Source organism: Buteo buteo, chromosome 3 (genome assembly GCF_964188355.1).
Source record: "Buteo buteo chromosome 3, bButBut1.hap1.1, whole genome shotgun sequence".
Taxonomy (NCBI): Eukaryota; Metazoa; Chordata; class Aves; order Accipitriformes; family Accipitridae; genus Buteo; species Buteo buteo.
The window spans coordinates 44217361-44242081 of NC_134173.1; the positions used below are offsets into that span (position 1 = coordinate 44217361).

The following is a 24721-nucleotide window of genomic DNA, read 5'->3' on the forward strand; positions in this document are numbered from 1 at the left end:
GATGTCATACCTGCAGAAAGAAGGATGACACCATACTTTTGACCTGGCAAAGGGTGAAAATCTTCCACTTGTCTTTGCATATTTTTTTCTGGAGAAAGCAGAAAGATTCCATAAAATTCATGGTTCAGAAAAAGTGAGGTATAGAATTGCCTGCAGCTCTATAGTGTGAGAGGTATGTAAATCTGCAAATCTGCTGGAAGTCTGTGAACAAACAAATCCCTTTCTCTGAATGCTAATTCTGTACTACAGAGGCCTGTTTTGCCTTTCTGGAACATCTCAGCTACTTGGTAGGACAGCAAAGATTTGCAATATGTTGCTAGCTGAAATTTGAGTTTCATAAAACATGTCATTTATTATGCATTGGTACTATCTTTAGGCTCCCAAAACATTTATTAATGAAATATCTGTTCCTATGAAAATCAAATGTTATTTTTACCTTCCCTACAGTCATCCCCACTTGACGCCAGTTTCTTAAAAGGCCATATGATCTTCGTTGTAACCCATGTCACTGTGTGCATGCCAAACCTGGTTGAGCAAGTGCTTACAAGCAGAAGCAGTAACTCTGATATGGCTGGGCCTTAATGAGCATTTAACACTGTCCTCCGTGGCATTCCCATAGGCAAAGTGGGAAAATCAGTTCTAGTTAAGAGTACTCTAAGGCGATGTGAATAACTTGTTAAAAAGCCATACCAAAACACAAGCTGTGAACAGTTCACTGCTGGCTCTGCAAGGATGGGTCCTGAGCCCAGTACTGATCAACATAGTCATTAGTAGACTGGCAATAGCATGTCTGAAGTATAATACTTGGGGCAGGATTGCACACACAAAACCACGAAACTGAATGTTTGTGGAATGCTTTCTGAAGATTTTAAGAGCAGAAAAATGCTCTAGATAAACTTGAGTCTGCTTAGGTATAGAAGAAGTTCTGATACAGTTTAAATTCCTTTTTGTTCAGTGATTGCATAAATGCACTTTTATACTTGGGATAATCTGCCCCCCCCCCGTTGAACATGACACTTTGTAGGACTCAAAATAGTGAAAGATTCCCAGACTAGCCTGAAATGAGTTAGTTTGGATACCCAGGAGTTATTTCATGGCAACACAAAGATAGCTTCTCATGAGCTGGTGGCAGAGGAATGGTGGCTGGAAGGGAATGGAGAATCTGAGCCTATTCATTTCTAGGAAATCCACATGAAAGACCATGATAAAATGGACAAGGAAATGAACTGTTGTTCTAAAAGAAAAATAATTGTGTTCCAAAAGAAGCTCCTGTAGTCCTGTGATGGAGGCCATGTGAATCATGGGGGAAATCTGTTCACTCTGTATGGCCCAGGAGTGACCCTTTTTGGAGACTTCGCTTCCTTTCCATGAAGATCTGCAGACAACTTAAATAGTCGAATCAGAGAAGCAAGAAAATAACCCACTTAGTGGTCACAAATGTAAATAACTGCATTATTATTTTGCTCCTAGAAAATCTTGATAAAATTTTCTTGCTGTCAAGATGATCTTAAAAATGCTCTGTGAATATGCGATAGGGGATAGGTAAGACAAAATGGAAAAAAAAAAAAAAAAAGTTTTCCAAAGTCCTATTTAATGCTTAAAGCCTTTTATATGGGCATGGAAAAAGTGAGTTAATTTGGTTTTCTCTCCAATTCAAAAACATTTCTGATAAATAAGCTTTACAACTTGTTTACCTATTTTTTGCTGTTGTCACTGTAGTTTCTTACAGACCATTCTAAATCTTAGAGGACATTTTGTTCTTAAGTTGTTTGCCCTGGCTCATCTACATGGTCCCACTGAAATCATCCATGTCTGTGAGTGAGGATAGCAGGGCTGGTTCCTTCAAGATTTATGTCTAATGAGTTGGATAGGATCTCTTAATTCATATAGTTTATCCCTGCCCTGTTGCAGGACTTCCTTCTGTATTAAATACATATGGTTTTCATCTTGTCTACTCCTGAACACGTATAGTGATGCTGTCTCAGTCACATCTCTTGGCAAATATTTTACCTTAGGAATAGAAATGATTTCCAAATGTCTAACCTAAATATTTCACTCTAAAACTCAGATAATTAGTCTTTACATGCACTTTTTAACTGCCTAATAGAATTTCTCTCCTTCTTTGTTTCAAACATAACCTTTTATGTATTTACTGACAATTTTCTTGGCATTAATTGAGATGCATGCATGCATATAATGTTTCCTTAATTTCCATGTGCATGTCTTACAATACTTCTGCATATTGGAGCAAATTACAGTTGCATTCCATTTACAGCTCCTTTGTGAAATCAAGTGAAAAGCACTCTTAAATGTCTAAGCAGATTAGGCCTATCATTTTAACTATGCATGTTTAAAGACACAAGTGCCATAATGCAATGGAGAATTTACTCTAGAAGTTACTGGCAGCTTACTTTTTCTATTGAATAGCCCTGTTCCCCTAAATCCTATATACACGGTGAAGCTTGAAATAAAGTAATCAGATGATGACTTAGGGTACAAAGATCTTAATCTGCTTTTCATCATGCCAGAACACAAAGTAAATCTAAGTATAGTCCACCCCAGTCCTCTGAGAGGAGAGATTATCAAGGAGCTTGGCGCTTCCTCAGTGTATTCCACCTACCCCAGTTTGCCGTAACTTTTAGCTTGCTCTATGTTGGGAATTCACAAATGAGGTGAGACAAATGAGAAGGGGTGTAATGGTGAAATGTTTTCACTGGTTCCAGTTTCTCCCTCCTACCACTTGTGTTTCTGTTTAGCCAACTGAGTATGTCCCTTCTGCCTGGTGCCACAACCCAGCACCAGGAGTGTCTGAAGATCATGGGATAATGAATTCTGGAATATCAATCCTCTCAGAAAATTAGAATAAACCAGAAAGAACTGATCTGGTTTACCTGGTTACAGTTAGGGGTGTCTGTCTGCATGACAGCTTTGAAAGGAAACACTCATTTTACAGCATACTCAGCTTTTTTCTGCAGTGGAGGCAAAACATGCCAACTGACAGTAAGCTGAAAGAAAGCTAGAGTAGATGTAGCTTACTTTCTGCTAATTTTGGCATAACAGAGTTACCTAGCTCTACTGCCTCACAAGTGAGTTTATCCACTTATCTATTTCCTACTGCACCATTGTCCTACTCATTGGCTATCAATGAGATGCAGGATGTTGCTCATTTTTCTAGCAGTTTCATCTGCAAAAGGCTAGGAACCCTCGTTCAGTCTCAGTAACTAAACTGGTGTTCATCTAGAGTCAAATCCAAGTGGATGCTAGCTATATGAAGTACAAAAGCCATCAGTTATGTTCACAGTGAATGACAGAAGACCTGCTTAAGAGTTGAACAGAAATGACCTTTCCTGGAAAGCGCTCCTTGAAAAATGTGAAGAACTTCCCCAAAAACACTATTGTTGATAAATATTGTGATAAAGAATGGCTGTGTTAAACTTACTTTGGTATTAGAGCTCCTTTCCAATGTATTATGCATCAGAATTTTAAAACATCCATCTTGATGGTGTTTTAGAAGAGAATATTTACATTATTTAAATTTAGTATTAGCAGAAAGCCTTCTAGGAGTTTAAGCAAACAAAAAACAACCTAGTAAAGTCTCAGATAGAAAAGCAGCCTGCCCAGAGCCCTCAGAATTAGACATTCCTTTATTATTAAATGTAGCACCTCTTGAACTTCTTGGCTAAAAACAGAGACAGGGCATTTTTCACAAGAATCTTGATCCAAAGTACACAGTCCTTCGTTTCATACATGAATGGAGATGATAGTAACCTTAAACCTCTCAACATTTTTTATCCTCTTTCCGTACCTGAAAAGAAAATCTGAAGAGAAGAATAGTCTATCCAGGTGTGTGGAAATGTGTATCCTAAAGACAGCAAAAGTTGGAAACCCCAGGATGATCACTTGTTTGCTTTTTGTACACAGAATACTGTCTTCAGCACATGGACCTCCATATATGAATGCATCTGCAGGTACCCTGGGATGGGGTTTGAGGTCTATTTTAATGCAACTGAGAATGAATTGGTTTTGCATCTTTATCTGCACATTGATATGTGTTAATCTGTATCAAAAGAAAGAATCTTAAATTGAACTTTCTTCTTCTGAGAATAAAGAACTATTGTTCTTACTCGTTATCCTGCAGAAAGAAGAAGTTGCTATGTGTTTTCTTTTGTGTCATGCTGCCATATCTTTCAGTTAGAGCTACTTAGAAAATAATAAGTATTTTCTTTGAAAACTTTTTAAAAATTAAGAACATTTTTTGTTTTAAGGAAAAACTTCAGTGTTTAGTAGCAAAAAAAGTAAAGAATGTGGATTTTTTTTCATATAGAAGAGATACAGAACGCCACAAAAGAAATACATTTTTCATTCACATTTTGTGGTTTTGAGAAAAAGCAATTTGCTGTGATCATATTTAAAATGATAGAGGTCAGACACCTTCCTCTTCAGACTTATGACCAATTGTCAGGGTGACGTGGAGCTAGACAAAGTTTGGTCCTTTTTGTTACCACTTCTGAGATAAGATCTTGCCAACTAAAATATGCCTTGCAGTAGGTTAGGAAAGCACTGAATATTTTAAGATATGTAGCTCTGATATTTAACTTTTCCAAAAGCTAAACAAATACTAGCATATCAGGAAAGCTTATTGTTATTAAATCTGACAACCTCCCAATTTTCTTTGTTTCTTATTGTTTAAAAGCCTGGTGCCAAAGATGAAAAGAAATGCGGACAACCTTTAGAAGAAACAAATTGACTATTAGCAGTGGTCAAGCTTCAAATGATAGCACTTTGAATTTGGACCAAATAGACACCCAGGAATATAAACTTCTGTATAAAATACAGACTTGAATTTTCATAAGAAAAGAATTTCTGGCAATCAGGTTTCTTGGACATCTGTCTGGTGATGCCCTGATTACTATAAGACAGACCTTCTAATACTGAACCCTTCAGAAGTGTGAATCAGATGTTTGGAGGTTTGGTTACATGAGAGTAAATTGACTATAAAACATTGCACAATTTTACTTTGAGTTGCAGTGGAGTATTGGACAAGCAGCTTGATGTATTAACCCTCTATTTATTTGCAAAAGAATGAAGTACAGAACTCTGATTCCCATCACGATTTTTTTCTCTAGAGGGTAGGCTTTGGCAATTTTCTGTGTAAACTTTGTAATTATTACCTAATGCATTTGGGAAAGGACTTGCACATGTGGTAGGCACCAATTACAGTATGCACAGTAAAATTTCTAACAGGTGGCAGTTGAGAGCAAAAAGTATTCATATTCACAGAGAGAGAGAGAGCCTAGAGTCCAAATGATCTCAGAGCCCAAATAAATATATAAAGTTTGCCAAATCTGTCTATAAATTCCAATGAGCTCATATGTTTTCATCACACAGTATGTATTGAAAAAAGTGAAGGCAAAGAGACAAGGCTCTTTCAGTCACTCTGCCGAAAAAGCATGCAGGCAGAAGGGCTGATGGGTTGCTTTATTAAGCTTTGTGCCAGATTTGGGGTAGTGGACGTGGTGGGGGGTCTTACAGAAAGTCTCCGAACCTGAAAGTGCTACAGGTTCGACTATACAAAAGAGAAGGGGAGAAGCTGTGCAAGGGAGCCCTGCGTGCCCTGCACGCTGCTGTGGGATTTCTGAGAAATGGCCGCTGCACGTGCAAGTGGTATGGCCGGTGCAAGGCAGCACGGCTGAATGACCCATGAGGACAAGACCTGCATGTTGGAGGGTAGCAGCCTACATCTGCTAATCCGCTCTGGGACTTGCCCTAGCAGCTGTGGAGTGCAGCTGCACAGATGGGCTGGATATGTTGGATTTTATCCCTCAGCTTCCCAGCGTTTTGCTCACAGGGAGAAATCGCTTGAATTGAGGTTTTCTTCTTTCCCACTTGCTGCCATTCTGGAAGTAAGAGCTTCTGATCTTCAGCTGGGCAAACAAGCGGAAGCACAGGGCTAATGGAGAATGAAATCAGAAGTCTGAGGTAGAAAGGTTAATTTTTTGACTGATTACTGCTTACAGAAGGTCCTACTGGCCATCTTTCTGAGGTGCATAGGAACCACTGTGTATTTGTTTGTGCCAGATAACAACGTGAAGACACTAATGTGAGTCCACAGTAAACATATTAATGACAAATAAGATGCCAAAACTGGCAAACAAATTGCCGCTTTCTAGTACTGCAAAATGTAACAGTCTTGCCATGCAACTGTATTCAAATTGTGTATCTCAACATTTCATTTGCAATCTCATCACATAACTGCAGTTGTGTAAAGAAGCTGTTGACGAAGGGAGTGATTAAAACAGTGTACTTCACCTGTTTGCTCTGAGTTTGTACTCAAACCTCTACCTGGTGCTTGTCACTCCAGCTGTACAGTCGATGGCAGCCAGCTGAGGGGCTGGTCACACCGCGGCTGTCATGGCATTACAGGCAGCAGCCCTTGCCCTATGGGCACTCAGGGAATTCCTAGGAGGGTAGTGAGTGACCGGGATGTATATGCTTTGCTTAAAGTACTTGTTTTACCACTGACAAATACGCAGAATATTATCCTAGCTGGTATGTCATATTAAAAAAAAAAAACCACAAAAAAAAACCCCAACCAGACAGTAAAGTACTGAGGGCTGCTGCTGGTATTTAATATTCAGAGCAATATTCTGCTGAGGTTCTCTTGTACTCCTGTGCAAGTGAGGGGAGCTTCCTTGCTACTAGCAATAAAACTGAGCCAGGAAAGATTAAGGATTATGATGGCAAAAGAAGAATGGAAGCATGGTTCTGTATTGCTTGAATGCTTTAAAATGATCAGTAGCAAAGCCCCAAGGCTACCAGGTTAAAAACATATTTTTATGGATTCCCCAGTCAGCCCATATCTTCTGTCTAGCAATCCATCTGCTGGCAATCTCAGGGAAGGAGCACTCCTTCTTCTCACATTTTTTTCATATTTTCTTTGAGACAATGAGGGCTGTGGAGTTAAATGCTTCTAAAACCATCCATTTTACAAACACATATCCACACAGAATGAGAAAAGCATTAATAGAGTGTAGCACACTGTATTCTGCTCCCTTTGTATTTAGATCACAATTTATTGCTACCTGTTGCCATTAATAACCATTTCAGAGTACTTGCAGAGAAGAGGAGAGTTCATTGCCATTTGCTTCGGTAATGATGTCTCTCTCTCTCTCATACAACAAGGCATACATAAAGATATAACAATACTAAGTCAGATATTTTCTTTTGTCATTGGAAATCTGCATTCTGAATGTCAGGGAAGGTATCTGATTAATCTGTTTTCAGATTAATTTTAGTCTCTGAAAATCAGGAAAAACAAATTAAAAATGTTTCAGCTTTTTCATGGAAAGTCATCCTTGGCTAAATGGTCATCTCATCTGAATAATTCTTCTCTTTTCTCCACACATCGCATAATGAAGAAACAAACTACCAAAGGGTAGGTTGATTTTTTTCTTCTTCCCATATTTGCCAGGAATAATGGATCTTAACTTCCTCTTCTTCCAAATTCTGAACTTTAAGAACAACTGACAAAGGGGTGCAATTCCAGGTAACAGTATCAGTCATTCTTTCTCAGGTGTGGTATCTATAGTGGGGCTACTAAAACATTAGTTTCCAATTACCCTTTCAGCTCTAAAAATATTACTGGTTTAAGTATCTTTTTTACTTGCAAGGTATTCTGCTTGAATCAGCCCTCTTTGTCTGCCTGTGAGAAAGCTGAAATAAACATTTTGTCTGCATGTACTTTACTTTTGAAGTAGTGAGTCATCAGAAAAAGATAATGTAACATCACTCTTAAGGAAAGTAAATGGACTAAAGTGTTGACAGATCTTACTGATGACTTTGGAAGAAGCCAGTAATTGCTTTCTGTGGGGGAAAAAAATCACAGCATGTTTTGGAGAATTTACCAATCAGATCATAAATCTGAGGATAGGTATCAGCAACATGGAAGGTGAAAATTATTAATTGTCTTTCTTTTTTTCTTTGACAGTGTGTTGAAGAGATGTAATAAAAATTGATGCCCATTTTGATATTTATAGAGCAGACAGATTTTTTTTTCCATTTTAAAATTATGAAATGTTGAAATTCTTCTTATTTTTCAAATAGTGAGGAGATACCCTCTTGCAGAAATGGGAAACAAATCATTAACATATTCTGGTATATATAAAAGCAATTTAGGAATATAAATTTTTTTTACTTGCAGGCGTAGGAATTGTCTGTTTTTAAGAAAAGCGTTCATCAAGGGTCTATGTGAAGTTCTAAGACATTTGTCCTTTCCTTTCTTGACTTAGCTAGCGATACTTTGGATGATCTGTAACATCCCAGAACTCATTTGCATCACTCAAAATATGAGAGCCTTGACAGAGTAAGGAAACCTTCTCTCTCCTCTCTTTTTGCTAAATGTTAAAAAAGTTCTCTCTAAAGCAATGAGAAACCTTAAGGCATGTGATCAAGAAGCTAAAGTAATAGACATACAGGGCTAATTCTGTGATTGAGCTTTTCCTCCTATTTCAGCAAATTACAAAATTAATATTCATTAAATGCACTTATATTATGTATTGTGTTTCTAGCTCTTCCAGCTATGGAAAAGTCTCAGAAAATGACCTGACATAGTGTTTTCTCCAGGTGTTGGCATCGTTTGGATGGCCAAGCTGAGCTCTGAGACACACAGGCTGCTTCCTAGAGCCCTGTGGACTGCAAACTGACATCTCACAAAGACAGCTTGAAATCCAGTGTTTTAATACTGGTTACAGGCAGAAATATTGTGGTGGCTGTGTTTGGACTTACTGAGACAGGTTAATTTAAGGAAAAAACGCAGTCATGTCATGAGCTTCACTGATATCCAGAGGTCCTGAATCAGACCTTACACAAGAAGACTTAGTTTCCTAACTTTTAATTACACAGGACAAATACTATGAAGTCAGACTATAAGGACTCCAACCTGTTGTGCAGCGAAAGTGAGAAGTGCTGCATGAAAATGGAAGGTCCTAAGGAGGGCTGACATTGACTATTTCACCTAGTCATACCGAAGGCCTATAGTGAATATATGCCCCCCGCTTTAATAAAGGCACAGATCCCAAATGACACAGTTCTTTGATACCATCAAAATCCTGAAGCCTGATGTTTCATTAGCACTAACGATGGGCTCCAGACCCTGAGAATGCTGCTTTGAATCCCTGCTCTGTTTTAGTCAGTGTAATTTAACCATGACTTCATATATCCATCATTCACAGGTGTTCTCAGCAAAGTTTGCATGTTCAGGCTGTGCTAATAGATGTTGCAGTAGTGCATTTAAAACTAGGAATATGAAACTCTACTTTTCAGGTAAAATTACTACAGGGTAAATGTATCTAGAGTAGTAGTATGTTTGCTATAATACAACAGTCCTTTAGAAAGTTTGCAGTAAGAACAAATAATTTGGATTAAGAGCGCTCCATTTAATTTGTTTTGGTAAACTTGTTCAATGTTTTCTACTTACAGATAAAGTAGTGAGGTTGCTGTCTGAAGTACCTTTTTGCTTTCAGCTTTACCTCCTGTTCTGCAACAGGGTTTGCCCCCTGAGATGTGCATTGAGCAGGTTGTTAAGAGAAAGCTACTCCATTTAAACAATTGATATTAGGAGTACAATTCTGACTGTAATGAGAATGGGCAGAATAACTGTGTTTCTAAGTGCAAATTATAGTTAATGGTTACATACAGCGTTTCTCAAAGAATACCTATCAGTGTAGGAAGGGCAGCCAATTATTTTTCAACAAATATTGTGGACAGATCTTTGTAATATTGTAGTTGCTTCTCTTCTTTTTCTTCATCATAATGTTTATTCAGCTTCACCATCATTTTAATACCCAAGGATAGTTGTGACCAGGACCTCTTGTTCAAACAAAGCTGTTCCAATAAAGAACAAAAGGGCAACTCCATCCCTTCTACATATAAATTATCTAAGAACAACTGACAGACAGCTATAGAAAAGGAGGGTACGAGGGAACTGTGACCCACAACATTAAAGCGCTTCCCTTGGGGAAGGAAGCTCACTTTTTGGGCTTCAAGAAATTTCATTCAACATTAAAGATACTTCATTTTACACTCTATTGGTTATTATATATTATGGGAATAAAATAATTTCTTTTACTATTTGTTTTCCAAATGAAACAAACAAACAAAAACTGTCTTGGGTGAAATTCTGGCCTCATTGGCAAAATTCCTGCTGATTTTATTAATGCTGAGATTTTAATCCTAACTCTCAACCAGCATGTGCTGTGTGAGTGCAGAGAACACCCCAGAGCTGCCTCATAAAGCCTCATAAAGTGGTCTCTGGTGTTGAAACTCCCGGTGTAGAAGCACTGGCCTGTTCCCTGTATTCAGTTCTCTTGACAATTTTCAAGTGAACTGTAGTTTTTAAGTGTAGTTTTGCAGGGAGCAGTGCAGAGAGCACAGTCGGACAGCTTTCTAGGAAAATAATCTTTGGCTGAGGAAAGAAAAATAAATTGGCCAAAGGATGTTCACTTCAAGTTGCCAGTGGAAGTGTGGTGAGACGCTTTAACTCTATCGCAGCTCAGTTAGACCCAGTTGAGGGGTGGGGAGGGTTTCCTTGCTGGACCAAAGCAGTGATCTGGAGAGTTTGGGGGGGGATCTTTACACTGGGTGGAAGGAAGGTGACTGCTTCCCCAACTACTAACGACCTAGCAAATGAAGATTTGCTATCTCAAGGGAGAGAATGAGCATAGTTTGGCACTGGGAGTTTGCATGATTAGCATTTGAGGATGAGTCGCTGCCTCAGATCTTGACCCACTGAGTATGGAAATCCTTCTCTTTTTTCCCTTTTGCAATGTTGTGTTCACGTTGGGCAGCTTTCTGTAACATGTTTTATAGAAACACTGGATTGGCCATCATTTCAGAGTTTATAATTTTATCACACTTTTTTAAACTCTTTGCTAATTACCTTGAGCTTTTTAATTTCTCCTCATACAGAAACTGTCCCTCTGGCTTTCAAGTTACTTCTTTTTGGGATATTTTTCTATTTCTTTACATGCTATTTATCTATGTACAACAATGAAGCCTCATGGGTTCAAAAAACTAAATGTCTCTTACGTGTTCTCGTACATGCCCAAAACAGGGGACTGAACTGAGATACAAGTTTATACAAGTGTGGACTCAGGATCAGACTTCTTTTGAAAGGGGTGAACTGATGGTACAGTCTCTTACAGTTTTGAAGATTTTAGGTCATTATGAGATAATAATTTTTCTGCTTCAGCCTATATTAATTATTTGCCTTTTCTCGAGAAGATGATCTAGAGCTAGTCCTAGAGGGACTGAGACCACCTTTTCTTCTAGGAAAATAGCATAAAACAAAATAACAAGGTGAAGCACTTTATCTTCTCCCATGAAATAGAAATGATTTACATAGCAAGAGGGGACTCTGTACAAAGGCTTTTCACTAGCCTGCTAATGAAAGAATGGAGGAAATTAAAAGATGCTGCTTATGCTCCCCTCCCCCTTATTTCTTACTCAGTGTTTATTTTCTTTCTCTTTCTCTTTCTCTCTCTTTTTATATGTTTGCTAAAAATTTCAAATGTCCAGAGAGTGGTCAAGAGTGAATAGATAATGGAAAGCAGAGCACGCTGTATATCACAGTAATGCTTACCTGCCAAACCCACAACTTTTTTAACTGAATTTGAAACAACCCCTGAAACTTTACCAATCAAATGCTGCAGATGATTCCCGAGAACCAGAAAATGAAGCTGAGGAGAAATGAAAGTGGAGCAGCAATGCTCTCACTGTCCAAGGCGGGGGCCATGCCTAGTTTAGAGAGGGCATTAATAGTGAAAACCTAATCCAGTCTTCACATTTCTTTCAAACACCTAACATGCTATTTTGCGAGGCAATTTAGTACGCAAAAATATGCTGGGTGGAAATCAGGAGCTCGGTGCTATTTGTGCAAATACAGTACACATTTAGATTATTGTGGGACTGCAGCCAGGTCACTTGGGAGCAAGCACGCAAACCTCATGTTCAGCCTCCTGGCAGAGAGCACTCGTGCCAGAAACATGATTAATCCCAGCAAAGGAGGGTGTTTATGGGGTGTCACAGTCCTGGTGGACCTGCCCCTTATGGATGCACACCAGGCAGCTGTGTTTGGACCCACGCACTGGATCCATGTGCTCTTCTGTTCCCCCGGGCCTGGGCAGGCTCCAAACGCCGACTGTGGCCCCAGCCTCTCAGGCACACTCCCCAGGCGCACTTTTATGCTTGTACCTCCCGTTGCCCCCTCTTTAAGCCCTCTTTTTGGGACCACTGAGGGACCACAGAGATTATAAAGGGATTTTTGTACACTGGCCACATGCAGCTAGTTGACTTAACAGCAAAGATACAAAGCAGAAGAAATGTCTGTACACAGTTTTCTTCCCCTTGGGCCCTGGAGCATTTCCTTGGTTTTGGACGGTGCAAGAGCAGTCCTGAGTCCCCTCTCTTGTACCCTAGTGCTCCAGCTTAGCCTTCTCTTCCCAAGTTATAGACTTATCTCTAACTCCTCCGAGAAACTCCCTTCATTTTTCAGACCTGAAGTCAAAGTGTTCCCTGGCTTCGAGACTGTTCCTTCTTAGCACGCTTCTTCCTAACACTTCTCTGTTTTGTCCTTTACTGGCAATTTGCTTTGACTTTGTTCTGGGACCCTTTATGAACAGACGTAAAGTAAATCTGCTCTGCTTTAAGCGCCATCCATATTACTTTCCCTAAGGTGGTTCTACTTGAATGGAAGATCATTTGCATTAAGGGTTCATGTTGATCTCTGTGGCACTTCTTCAGCTTTAATCTAGGAGGTACCTCACCAGTCCATATTAGCAAAAATATGGTTCAATGATGCAGCAATTTCATAAAATTTACTAGATTTTGTCCTTTTCACTTAGAGAAATTTCACAAACTACCAGAGTCAGGGCATGAATTACTGTCCTAGTCCATGATCTGCGGGCAGTCTTTTCACTTTGCAGGTTTGCAAAATTAGAACTATGAATTCAGTGTTAGAAATCATTATTAGCTCATAGTACAGAAAATATTTGTGATGTGGGCCACCTTATCCTTTGACAAGTTTATTTCTGACTTTGGCCCTTATTTCATACCTCAGAGACCATATTCTTTATTTCATAGCCACTCAAGATTTATGAGTGGGTTTGTGTTTAAAAAACTGTGATGGGCTGGGTAGGTGATTTTACCACATTCTGTTCCTGCCTTTCTGCCTGCAATTCACTAAAACTGTCCTACACCAAAACACTCCACTGGAAGTATTCAAAATGTGCATCTAATTCCAGGATCCACAGCCTGCTTGGGTATCACTTAAACACTAGGATATGCTAGGATTTGTGCGTAGTTGTAATATACCAGTGAGATATTCTTTATCTGGAGTTCCAGTGGTGCAATAGGTTCTATTGCTGATATCTCCATTATTGCAGAGGCAAGCCTATTTGGTGTGGAGAAAACAGCAGTGTTACAAATCAAGCATGTAAGTGAGCAGGCAAAACATATAAAGGAAACAGTGTTTAAATTCACTTGTCATGTTCCTACCATTAGAAATCTTAAGAAGTCAAATTGTCTCTTCTTACAGAGCTGTTATCTTTTTATTCCAGGCAGGGAGCAATGTCAGCTCCCATGCAGAATAACGTGATGAAACTCATACTGCACCTGGAAACTATCCACAGTCTTTGCCTTTGTGGAATCCCTTTTCTTGACCTTGTGGCCTCAAATATGAAAAGCTGCCACACACACTCTCTCTGGCTATAGATACTCCTGAGATCCTATTTCAAATGTGTTGGGGTTTTGTGGGGTATGTAATACCTGTGCTGAATTGTTCTCCCCCATGTGCCTCTCCTTCACTTTAACCTTCTGAGTCCCAGCCAATGTTTCACTCCTCTCCACACATGGATCTCATCAACACAGAGGGGAAAATGGTAGGAGAATGCCTGTTCAGTGAAGGGCTTTACCAGAAAAAAAGAGAGATCTGAACACTTGGCTTCCTCTGATGACGTGGGCGGGAATTCTGTCCAGTGATAGGGCGAATCCTGCTAGATCCTGTACATGCTGCCCCACAGTTTTCTGAATTCAAGAGCTCTCTGCCTAGTTACAGATCTGATGTGGTATATTTGTGACTTAAGATGCTTGCTTCTTGTGTTATTGCACTGTGATCGCTATTTGTTTTTTCTGTTCTACTGCTAAGGAGATTTTATTTTGTCAGGTTTGGGATGAAACTCTTGCCAAATCTGCAGAGGCTTGGGCTGCTACATGCATTTGGGACCATGGACCTTCCTACTTACTTAGATTCTTGGGCCAGAACCTGTCTGTAAGAACTGGCAGGTAGGCAGATACTCTACAAAGCAATTATTTTGTTAGCCTTCAAACAGCCTTTGAGATCCAGATCTTAGACTGATGCAAGTGTCATCCAGTATTCTGGCAAAAATTTATATCTATGTTCATTTGGCTTAAGAGTATTATTACTTAACACTGTGCCCCTAGTGATGCATGGAGAAATGTGTATTTAGGTGACTTGCATCAGAGGGATTAGCAGCAGAAAGTTCCAAAATATCTAAATCTAAAATGACAAGTTTTTCTTTCTGTATTTTAAACAAACCCAGGTATCGATCTATTCTCCAGCTGGTAAAGCCATGGTACGATGAGGTGAAGGACTATGCTTTCCCTTATCCTCATGATTGCAACCCCAGGTGCCCCATGCGATGTTATGGACCCATGTGCACCCATTACACACAGGTTATATAAATTAACTTCTTCTATTCAAAATCTACCGTCCAAAGCGGGACTTTTCTGTGATGTATTTATAGCTCTCTCTCAAATAAATGTATGTATATATATTTCTTTTCAATTTGGACTTCACCAATACTAAATATTTATTCAGATGGTTTGGGCCACTTCCAATCGTATAGGCTGCGCAATCCACACATGCCACAATATGAACGTCTGGGGATCCGTTTGGCGACGAGCTGTTTACTTGGTATGCAACTATGCCCCAAAGTGAGTTGCTTTCTTTTAATATTTTTATTTTTATACTTCATGCATGTTTTGGTACTCTCATAGGACCGCTTACTCCTTTTTCTGCAGCTTGACTTCTATTTGTGCTTCTTCTGTGGGCTGCTCCTTCATTCTAACTTTACATCTGAACATAGAGAAAATGAATGACTTTGGTATACAAGGAAGAAAAGGAAATAACTTGATGTGTATGGAACAAAACCAAAAACTTGTTTTCTGTTATTGTTATTATTATAATTCTTTTTGTCTTCCTCCTTTGTGCTGATTCCACTTTACTTTGAATTCCTTATTTCTTTACTCTGTTATATGTATGCTCACTGTGAGCTAGACTTCCTCAGGTAAACAATCCCACTGTAGATCAGGCCCTTGATGTGCTGTGAACACATGTTGTTGCCCACAAGATACCTTTGCTTATGACCATGCTGCATAAGGGCATCCATAGCATAGGTTTCCTACAAAGTCCATCTACCTAAGCTCAGTGTCTACAAATCTCATCTTGCCTTCCATATTAGGGTCCTTCAAAGTACAGGTCTTAGACACCCATAGGTGGCCCTATATCAGGTGGCTGTGCAGAGATCTGTGTTAGGTTGAAATGAAGAAATGAATTTTCTCCCAGCATTTCCTAGACATCATCCCAAGCTTACATCTGGGTGCAGAACGAATCAATGAAGTGTGGCTCTGGGAGAGGTTCGATTTGAGGTCTGGTTTGGACCAACGCTTGAAAAGCAGCATGGACGGTGTAAATGGCTGGTTTCTCTGACTGTATATTAGGCAAAGCCATAGTTCTGTGCAGGAATCTAAGTATAATTAATTGAGCATATTTTCCATAAACTCTGAGTGGCACAGGTCCATTCGTGGTAAAGAATATGCAAGAATATGTCATTATTCTAGCTGTTACATGAAGAAACGAATTTTTAAAGATTTTGCAACTTAAAAAAAGATAGGATTTAGTAAGAAAACTGACTTGGGAAAAAAACACCTTTGGAAATCAAGGAGATTTCTCTGTCCTTTTTTCTTTAATATCTTCTAGAAAAGGGTGGTAAGAAATGAATGTGAGGGTCCAAAGATCAGGCAGCAAAAACTGTATCTGACTTGTAGCTCCATAACATGGAAAAGTGTAAACAAAGTTTGTAAGAGTAACCCAAGTATTATTTTTTATAAATCTTCATTTTAAAAAAATATTAAAAATTCCAAACTTCCTAGAATACATCTGTCATGTTCCTATACAGGAAAAGAATGGTTTTATACATTAGGCATTATTGAAAATTGATGCATTGTTTGTGTACCAGTTAACAATGAATTAATGACATTTTATATTTTCTCGGTCTAAAAATCCCACTGTTTCTCAAAGAGCAAGCCAAAGCCTGGAGTTACAAGCTGCTTCTCTGGATGAGAGTTTGAGTAGAACTGTGATTTGTAGGTAGTGGAATTGGGATTTTCACATCTACTTCTTGCACAGTCACAAAAATGATATTGAGTGATGTTACCTGGCTTAAGTTTATATTCCTAAGAATTAATTAAGTTGAGTTAAGGACACTGGGCTTAGAGTCCTTGGGCACACATGCAGAAGTCTCTTTGCTAGTCAATAAAGGCTGTGTCCTTCTGAGTAATGACCACATCAGAAACTCCTCTAAAGAAGAAAGAGTTGAATATTACAGCCTCTACCCGAGTTATTAAGACTGGAATTTGGCAAAGATTTAGGATTTAGAACTCCAATAATTTTCACTGATGCCATGCCGTAATGCTGAAAAATATCTGTGCTTCTGAAATCAGGAAAAAAAGTTAAGGCTGATAATTACAAAGTTTAGAAAGGCTCTGCCCCTGGTTATCTAACAACGGACTCGCACAAATCAGCCATGCGTTGCATAGAAAATGAAGCAGAAATCAGCTTTCCGCAAACTCTTTCTGGATTTCCATATCTGTTATCAAACTAAATATATTTCCTGAGCACTCAGTCTGCTGTACCCATTTGGAAGAGAAGTAGGAATGAGCAAATTATTTGAGAGATTCCTGCTTTCTTCCAAGGCACAACCCAGACCAGGGCTTTTGATCCAATGTTATTGGCTGGGAGGTGGGAGATGAGAAAATGTTTCATAAATAATTGCATTACTCACTGCTATACCATGTCACATGCAAACTGGAGAAAAGTTCTCTGCTCAGTGAGACATAACTTTTAGATAAAAATCTAATTTTAACTTTCTTTCTACCTACATCATGAGTATTACATGTATCTCTAAAAGGCTGGGATTTATATAAGCACCTGAAAGTCTGGATGCATTTTTCAGATGTTCCTAGATCTTTCAGAGTTACCTATTTTCACATGATCACTCTTCAGACTTGTGCCCCTTTTCCCCTGGGCTCTATTACACAGCTTTATTCACCAGATGGGAGCCCTCCTTCTCCTCCCATTAACATCTGAGACCCCTACAAATGCCCAAATACAGTTCTTTTTAATGCATTACTGGTGCAAATAGTTTTCATCTTCCCTTTTCTCTAACCACGAATTCAGCCTCAGAGCTTCACAATGTGAACCTAGGGTAGTGCAACCTAAGAATAAGATTTCACTCAGTCTGTTTTTCCACCTTCCAAAACTAAGCTTTTAAGATTACTGCCAGACAAAAAAGTGCTCAAGGAAAAACCTTGCACCAATGCTTATGTTGCTAATTTCTCATAAATATAGCCCTCCAGTAAAAAATACTGTCCCAGGCTCGGAGAATCAAAAATCACTTGGCTGTAGCAAAAGCAAGAAGACTGGGACTTCACCACAGAGACTAAAGGATATGGAACAGACCACTGGCCTAGGGTGACATGGTCATTTTCCTGCTGGTTTTTGGGAATCGGTAGATCAGTGTTTGTCATTAACCTACAGAAATACATTAATGTATGTTTTCAGTAACAGGGCATTTATAGGATATCACTGAAGACATTAACTTTAATCACTCAAAACAAGTATGGTTAATGAATTTTTTTTTCTTCCTCTCTGCACTTACTAAGCATTTGTTTTCCTTTTATTTTCAGGGGGAATTGGATTGGAGAAGCACCATATAAAGTAGGAGTCCCATGTTCGGCTTGTCCTCCGAGCTATGGAGGTTCTTGTACTGACAATCTGTGTTTCCCAGGAGTAACATCAAACTACTTATACTGGTTTAAATAAGTTAAGGTTTACATTATTCTGAAAAAACCCCCATGAATGAGTAACAAGAAGCTTGTATATTGAATTTTGCACATATTATATATAGAGAGATATTGTAATAATACTCTGATGTTTTCTTTTTGTATGCTTTTGTATAATTAGCTTTCAAAGTATAGTATAATTTGGTTTTAACACTTTGGGATTTAAGACTCACATTAACCCTTTTAGATTAACATTTTGTTAAAGGAGAGCAAACTAATTTTCACCTTAGCAAGTATAGCTTCCTGAAGATTAGGTTCTATTAAAAGCACATTAAAAGATAGAATATGACTTCCTTTTAAAAGTAATAGCTCCAGAGAGACAAAGGTCATTGTTTAATACTGTACTTTAAAAATGGTGTGATGTGCAAAGCACCAAATAGTCCTCACACTCCGAATGGTTCCTCCCGTTTACACCTGTGCTTTCACCTGCAATGTCAATGGGGCCATGAGCAGAGGAAAACATATGTGCAAGAGAAACTGCAGGATATTACCTACCTCATGCACAACATCGATTCGTTTATGGCGTTTCAAGAGTTCAGCACACGGCTGCTGCTATCATCAACGATGTCTGTGTGCAGACAAGAAAATTAGGGAGAATGAGGAACCACGCTGGCCAAGATGCAGTGGCTGTTAACTCACATGCCTAAAGTCTTACCTAGATAGAAGGCCACATCTCTTTAGATATATTGGTATAATAACACAGCCTGACTCTACCTTCCTGTGTTTCTGAACACAGTCATGGTATAATGGTGCTTTGCAGCAGTATATTTATTCTTGTACAGGAAGGCAAAGAAATATATTGCTACAAAGCAACATACATCAATACATGACATCCATACTGTCTTTTACACTGTAAGTTTGCCAGTATATGTGCTATCCCCCTGACTGAAACTCAGTCAGGTGAAACTTTCAAGGAGAGATCAGACCTAAAAGTAGGTAAGAGGATTTCCAAATAAAAGACATCATACAGATGTCTTTAAAACTTCATACAGATCTGTTACAAAAATTCCAAATTTCTAAAGCAATTGGCAGTGTCCTTTAAAATATATTGTGCTGTTTCCTGAAAATATCTGTATGAAATAATAAAAACCAAATCTATTTATTCATACCTTTCCTGCCAAAACCTGAATGTCTTATGGGTGCTTACTAGAAAATTTATAAAGAGGACCTACACTTTAGGCTAGAATATTATACAGGTAGTTTTCTTGAAAAACAGATTATAAAAAGGAGGAAATTGAATGTCTGCCACAACTACTATGTCATTGAAATAGCCTCGAGTTTTGGCTTTGTATTACAGGGCAGAATGTACTCCACTTTAAATATACGTGTTTAGTCTGCTTGCAGTTCTACATTTAGACCTCTGAAATTTATGAACTTTGAAAAGCAATACTGAGCAGAGCAAGCAGAACAACAGAGGATAATTTCACTAGTGCTACATATGTATGTGTCTTTAAGTCACTAATTCAGTCCTTTCGAGGGTGTTTCAGACAGTCTGTCACCAGAATATGAAGTATCATATTGGTGACATAAAAAGAAAGATCAGAGTGTGAATTCTTCATGCTAGTTATTCTTTTTCTCCAGCAAGATATCTGGGGGCTGCAGGGAACAGGCGCTACAGCATATGAAACGTAGCAGCTCCTCTCCATCTGTCCATAAACTGATCCCTCAGAGAGTGTCAGCAACTGATCTGTGGCTCTTCAGACATTTCTGATAAGTGGTATTTCTGTATCTGACAGGACAATAACTAAACAAGTATATTGTCTTAAAACGTGTGTGTGTTTTAAAAGAACAACACTTGTAATATTCTACTAACTTTTATTCTAACTGTTACAATATAAATGGTTTTCCTTTTGGTTTCAAAGGGGCTTGGACTTGGACAGAGCTCAATCAGTCAAGCACTTTGGCTGGGTAAAATCCAGTCCTGTTTTGAGAGTGAAACACAACCTCTTTGCATCATCTTTGTCACGTTAAAAGAATTCAGTGAGACAAAACTACTAGGTGGGTCACTAGCCCTCAGCCAGCCCAGTTTTGACAAAGATGCATGGGACAAATACATTTTTGTTCCTCATAAGAAATCTTCTCTGGAGGTAAAGACAGCACAGGTAAAACAGTGCATCTAGCCATTTTCAGTATTTTTATTTTCTTTTTTAATACAAGATAGGAAGCAGAGCCTAAGCAAAAGTTCAGGTTAAGCCGTGGAGCCTACAGCAGTAGGTCTAACAATAGATGACTATGCACTTTGGAACTTGCAACTTATATGTTGTATGGTACACTTTCCAAACAGGACTAGACATTGTAAATTAATTTATAATTCTGTAATTCAGCTGAAATTATTATAACGGGTATATATGTTATCGTATCTGTTACTTTTTAAGTTGCTACAAATACCTTGATTTTGTGGAATATTTTGTTTTCTGTGGATATAGAAAACTTTGCTTTTAACAAACAGGTATGCAGGTTTTTTCACAACATCCCACAATGGTGCTAGGGATTAACTTTTGTAATCACACTGTAATTTACAGCAGCAAAAAATGATCTGGGTATAAGCTATTTCAAACGAGCAGCTCCTGATAAAACCAGCCACAAGCACTCAAGCATTAGCTGAATATTTTTCATTGAACAGAGAGGATTACATACAGTTCATCAGATATTTGATTACCACATGAAATTTGCCCTTCCACTTTATTAAATAAGTAGTTTAGTGAAGGCCTTTCCATATTACCTATTTGAATCTCCCCAGTTTCTATCATCTTTTTTCTCTTGGGCCAGGTAATAAAAATGCCAGTAAAGCTCTACTTTGATTGCCAGTGTCAGTGCTGCCTGATTGATTACCTGACACCACGTGCTGCTAGAACAAAAGTACTGAAATGTGTGGAAGACTTCAGATGTCTTTGGCAGTGTATCTGCTCTGATACATGCTGAGGAAAATTCTTGATGAGTTCAAGGCTATGCTGAGGCAAACTACCCCCAGTTGCTATTCTGATAGCCCTGAAGATTTGTACTACTTCCTTCCAAGCAGAGTGCTGTGCCTTTAAAGACAAAGAAGTTAGCTCAGAATTCTGTGCTAAATATAAAATTATGAAAGTATACACAAACTAAAATAAGGCTAAAAATATTTTTGATCAGCATACTGTGAGAGTCATGAGAGTAAAAATGAAGTAATTGATGTCATTAATTATTGAGTGCAGCTGTTTATGATATCTGTTTGTGATTTTTTGCCTCATTTAAATGTCTAAGATGATGGGTAGCAATTGATAACCTTTTGGTGCTAACCTATATGTTCTGGTGCTGAAGTTATACATTATTTTTTGTGGAAGATGAGGTTTACTTCCAATATTACCATATACACTCCAGTGTTCTGAGGTTTTTTTCAGCTAAGCATATAATTTACCACTAGGCTAGATTTGCTTTCAAGTTCCTTTTTACGGTTGTTTCAGGCTCTAATGAGAGTTTTATGTGCATCAGAGAGGAAAATGTATTCCAGTTCAAAACCAAAACAAACAGCACCCTCCCCTCATCGCAACAGTGAAGTGCCTGTGGAACAAATTATGAGGAGAGTAAGACCTCAGATTCAGATTGATGCTGAGCAGGTTTAAGTGATTGCAAATCCTCTCTCTGGGGTAATAAATGACTTCAGAATATCTGGGCTTGACCTTGCACACTTATCCTTGGGAAGCTGTGTGTTTCTCTTCTCTGAGATCAGTTTTTTCCCCTCTGAATTTGAGATGAGTTGGATAAGGCCTCAGTGGAAACTGTGGCAGGTTTAACATAACTTTTGCAGGAGTGAGAATGTTGGATTCCATGAGAGCTTTATGGACAGCAAAATTAGGCTTCACGTGCCATCCCCTATCAACACTGGGAAATACCACAGGGCTTTGAAAGAGGAAACCTCCCAGAGCAAAAGTGCTCTATACCACAGCTGGGATCTAACAGAAAGAAATATATCTGTGTCTATATCCATATCTATGTCTATAGATGAGTGGATATATAGGTAGCTAGATCTATCTGTTTACACATGATCTTCGAGGATCAGGTTGCAAGCATGGATGCCCTCTTGTGGTTGAGAATGCCAGTATGTTGGTCTGATTTCATCGGAATCCAAAAGGGTTTAGCATTTTTTAAAAACAAACACATGCAAATTTAGTTTGTTTCCTTTAAAATTTTTGGCCTTGATTTTAAAGACACATGACTTTGTTTTCTTTGAGAAATGACGTCCATTACATAACTCCTCCATTTCTTACTTTTACGTGATTTGTAAGTATAGAACTCAGTCACAGTTGTATTGGCTTACCTATATAGGTTGCTTACCTATCATACCAAGTTTTATGAGTATGACGTAAAACAGGTATTCAGATGTCAGAAAAATTTTTAGAGGTGTTAAATCAGATACAGTTCTTAAAAAGCAGGGGGTGGGAAGCCTTACTACTCAGATATTAAATTCCAAAGAACCCTAATAAAATAAGAGTTTTAAAGGCCCAAATTACTGTTGAAATTTGCCCACTATTGCTAAGTTTTCAAAATGGAACTGTTGCTTTCCTTTTCTAGAATGAAATGATCTCATAGAATCCAAGCACACAGCATTTTTATGGTGCTTTTTAAAACTGTGCAAAATAGAAAATGTGTATGCTCTGGTTGTCAGATCATAATTGGTCTGATGGTCTCGAAGTGCACAAACCTTCCTGTTTGGATTCATAAGGATAACATTAAGCTTCTGTCAATAATAACCACAGCATTCTCAAACTGCTTTCTTTCAATAAAAAATAAATTGGAAATCAAGAAAGAAAATAGCAATGACCCATCTGGTTAATTCAACAGATGGGCAACAACCCATCTGGTTAATTCAAGAAAAGAAAAGAAAAAAACATTACTATTGGTAATTTCAAGACTTTCTTGTGGCTTAACCTTCATCTACTGACTTTCCCTCAGGATTTAGTTATTTTCTGTTAGAGAAGGATTTTTTGCTCATATTACAAGGCAATGCATTTTTCAATTCACACAAGTCAGTGGGACAGACATAAACTTTTGATAGTTATCTCTACTCCTCTGTGCTCCCCTGAGTGTGAAGTGTGAGAAAAACAGACTGAAATGGTTGCAATTCAGTATTATCTCCTCGTCTTCTGCCAAAAAAACAAAATTCAGAGTGGAAAAAAGATTTTGGCACCTTATCATTTGGCAGTCAGGCTGCAAATTCTTTAAAAATCCCTCATACTGACAATCCATATAAATTATGCTTGGGGTTTTTTTGGCCGGCAGAAGAAGAGGGAATATCCCTCAGGTTATAAGTTTAGCTCACAAGAGCTATTGTTATTCAAATCACTGGGCTGTTCATCATGGTGCAAACTCACTACAGCTTCAATAGATCATCATGTAGGTCAGGAAGTATCTTAGATGCAATATTTAAGGTAATAAACTTGTTCCTTAAGAGTGAATGGTAATATTGGAATCTAATAACTCTGAGGAGTTAAACATCTTTGTTTCATGTAGGGTGCTCTTACATAATTGAAACGGTGCTTAAAGGCAGGGTTCATTTAAGAAGCAAACGATCTACAGTTTCTTTTTTCCATATGCAATAAGGAAAGATTTTTCTGAGGATTGAAGATGTTGAGGATTGGAAAATGATGATATTTCTATGCTTTCTATCTGAACCCAAGCCAAAAAAAATGTTCAGTGTTTAACCGGTGAAATGTCCTTTCCCCCTTCTCATTATAGCTTGTTTAGATTTTTCTGATAATTGTGTGGGTAGGGTTATATCTGTTTTTTCAGAGAAGAAAGCTTGTGTAACACATGTCTTGCAGTGAACTTATCAATATAACATTTCTTTCATATTGTCATATATACATGTTATACCTGAGATATAAATTTGTATCCGTTTCATCTTCTAATGCTATGAAACTATAAAGAAATGTACATCATTTTGATCTATTTTGTAACATCTATGCATTTAAATAAATAAGTAAAATTATCAGTATTTACACTTTGAGGCATCTTTTGTTATTTCTTTTGTTGATTTGTTCCCTGAAGATGACAAGTATTCAGGGAGATAGTAAAGGACGTATCTAAACTGAATGTAAATTCAGTTTGAATGTATCTATATAAGTGCATATGCTTTACACCTGAGATCCATTACGTACTTGAAACCTGTCTTTATGTATCCACCTGTATGGATAGGAGCCTATCTTTTGGTATTGAGAGCCTGAACCCTTCATCTGAATTAGTGGTCAGGGCATGTTTTCTTATGTGCCTCTGGCCAAGAAGAAAAATCTGAACTGTGACCAAAGGAGATATCCACAGAAAATCAGGGAGGTACCACTGTCAATTTGACCAGTTCTCTTCCATGGAAGGAACCATGCTGCAGTCAGAAAAAGAGTAGTTCTTCAGTACGTGAATAATTCTTCCTTCAAAGGCAGTACCAAGCTGTAAAAGCTACATTTGAAAACAAAAAGCCAGAAACATAAACTTAAAAGAAAAAAGGAAGCTGTATCACAAAGACAAGGGAGAACAGAGGGAGGAAGAGAAGGCATTT

General features: G+C 38.3%; 1 protein-coding gene across 1 annotated transcript in view; it reads left to right on the forward strand.

Annotated features, from left to right (window-relative positions):
* The window catches only part of PI15 (peptidase inhibitor 15), a 28799-nt gene extending 4639 nt beyond the window's left edge, over positions 1–24160 (forward strand). The window contains exons 3-6 of the mRNA XM_075023465.1: positions 14219–14337; positions 14616–14748; positions 14894–15009; positions 18043–24160. Coding sequence (XP_074879566.1) covers positions 14219–14337; positions 14616–14748; positions 14894–15009; positions 18043–18178 — 504 coding nt within the window. The 3' untranslated portion in view covers positions 18179–24160. The remainder of the gene's footprint in view (positions 1–14218; positions 14338–14615; positions 14749–14893; positions 15010–18042) is intronic.
* The last annotated feature ends 561 nt before the right edge of the window (positions 24161–24721 follow it).